The sequence below is a fragment of the Palaemon carinicauda genome, chromosome 4 (genome assembly GCF_036898095.1).
Source record: "Palaemon carinicauda isolate YSFRI2023 chromosome 4, ASM3689809v2, whole genome shotgun sequence".
Taxonomy (NCBI): domain Eukaryota; kingdom Metazoa; phylum Arthropoda; class Malacostraca; order Decapoda; family Palaemonidae; genus Palaemon; species Palaemon carinicauda.
This window is the reverse complement of record NC_090728.1, coordinates 167,598,968-167,600,746: the sequence shown is the minus strand read 5'-3', so window position 1 is coordinate 167,600,746 and position 1,779 is coordinate 167,598,968. Positions and strand designations below refer to the sequence as shown.

The 1,779-nt window shown below is 34.0% G+C and overlaps 1 protein-coding gene across 1 annotated transcript in view; it reads left to right on the top strand.

Annotated features, from left to right (window-relative positions):
• Nucleotides 1-223: 223 nt before the first annotated feature.
• LOC137639744 (homeobox protein ceh-10-like) overlaps nucleotides 224-1,779 on the top strand; it is a 48,081-nt gene continuing 46,525 nt past the window's right edge. Inside the window, exon 1 of the mRNA XM_068371990.1 lies at nucleotides 224-273. Coding sequence (XP_068228091.1) covers nucleotides 224-273 — 50 coding nt within the window. The remainder of the gene's footprint in view (nucleotides 274-1,779) is intronic.

Sequence of the window (1,779 nt, the reverse complement as noted above, 5' to 3'; positions counted from 1 at the left end):
ACCTCACACTTCCTTCCTATCTCTCCCTCTCCTTCTCCTTCTCCTTCTTCTTCTTCTTTTCTTGAGACGAATCCTTCCCATTGTAAAAATTTCTTTTGAAGATTTCGATGCGGGAAAAAGTAGGTCGAAAAAATTAGCCTTGAGAAATCCCACGAGTTAATTAGTCTTAATAACAAGAGAAGAAATCTACGGCCGTGCATTTCGCTCTCATTTGTTCTGTACAATGGTTGCCCGTTCTCTCGTTTTTAAACGAGAGGTTGTTCTCTACAATAGGTAGATGGCGTGTTTGAGGGTCTCGAGTGCAGGACCTTCCGATGGCCGAATGATACTGCACAACATTTTTTTTTTCTTTGCGCTCTTGTTTTTTTTTATTCTTTTTCCTGTATACAAGCCCCATTGCCTCCTTCCCATATTACACCCCCTACTCTCCTCCTCCTCCTCCTCCTCCTCCCCCTAGACTTCCTTTCGTGTTCTTCCATCTTCACACTTCACATTGACTCGCGGGTTCTTGAGAGCGGTGGGGAGGTAGGTGTGCGGACGTTTGCATTTTTATTTTTCTCTTATTTTTTCTGTGCTATTTTCTTTTTTTCCAGTGTTTTTCTCTCTAATTTTTTTTTGTCTAGCTTATCTCTGCTATTTTCTTTTTCTCCAGTTTTTTCTCTCTTGTTCTCTTGCCTAGCTTTTCTATGCTATTTTTTCTCTGCTATTTTATTTTTCTTTATTTTTTTTTTATTTTCTTGTCTATTTTATCTCTGCTATTTTATTTTTCTTTATTTTTTTTTCTTTTATTTTCTTGTCTAGCTTATCTCTGCTATTTTTTTTTTCTCTGCTACTTTTTTCTTGTAAGCGAGCCCATGTACGGGTGTATATAGCTGGTGATGATACTTCGTGAGGTAAATTATCAATGCAATTTTGTTAAACAAAGAAGTTAGTAAATTTGGATCTCCTTTAGTCAAAAACTGCACGAGGCATCTAAAGAATGCCATAAATAATAATTTTATTAGTTTTAGTCCGTATTTCCTTATATGGTAATTCAAGTAAGCGTTAGGAAATAATTTTGAGAAATACACATATGATTTAACCTTCGTGTGCGTGAAGTAATGGCAGAATAAAAGCATAAAAACAATAGTTTTTTATATTTCACACGATACGTAGATTATGACTCTAGTAACTATAATTCGTTGTGTTGGAGAATTCAAAATATCCTGACATTCTCCCGATTGTCTTGCAAAATACAGTTGGAGATCGATGATTGGAAAATTATTTCTTTATCATTGTAAATTCATTGAAATGCGGTATTTTTTCCTTTTAATTCTACTGTTGTATATTTATGTATAAATATACATTATTATTGTTTGTTACTGCTAACAAAACAAGCTGGAACAGAATTTGAAGGGCAGAAAGATACTCAATGTGGAAAAAAAAACTGAGAATTAGTTTACAAAAAAAAAACAAAAAACAAACAAACAACGAAAAATGACAAAATTCTTGACTCTGAAAATAGATTTTTCTTTTCTTTTTCTCAACTGACTATGTATCGTTTTTTTTTTTTTCTCTTAACACCGGAGCGGGTTTTTCTTTGTGATCTCTTCGTATTCTTTTCCCTTTCAAGACTGGAAATGATTCTTTTAACTATGTTCTCTGTGGATCTTTTATTGTTTTATCCGCCTGTACCTTCTCTCTTGCTCCATATCTTCTACTAACTCTGTCTCATGTTTCTTCTTTCCAGATTACCTGCATTTTTCTAATACTCATTTAAACTTGATCTCTTGTTGTCTG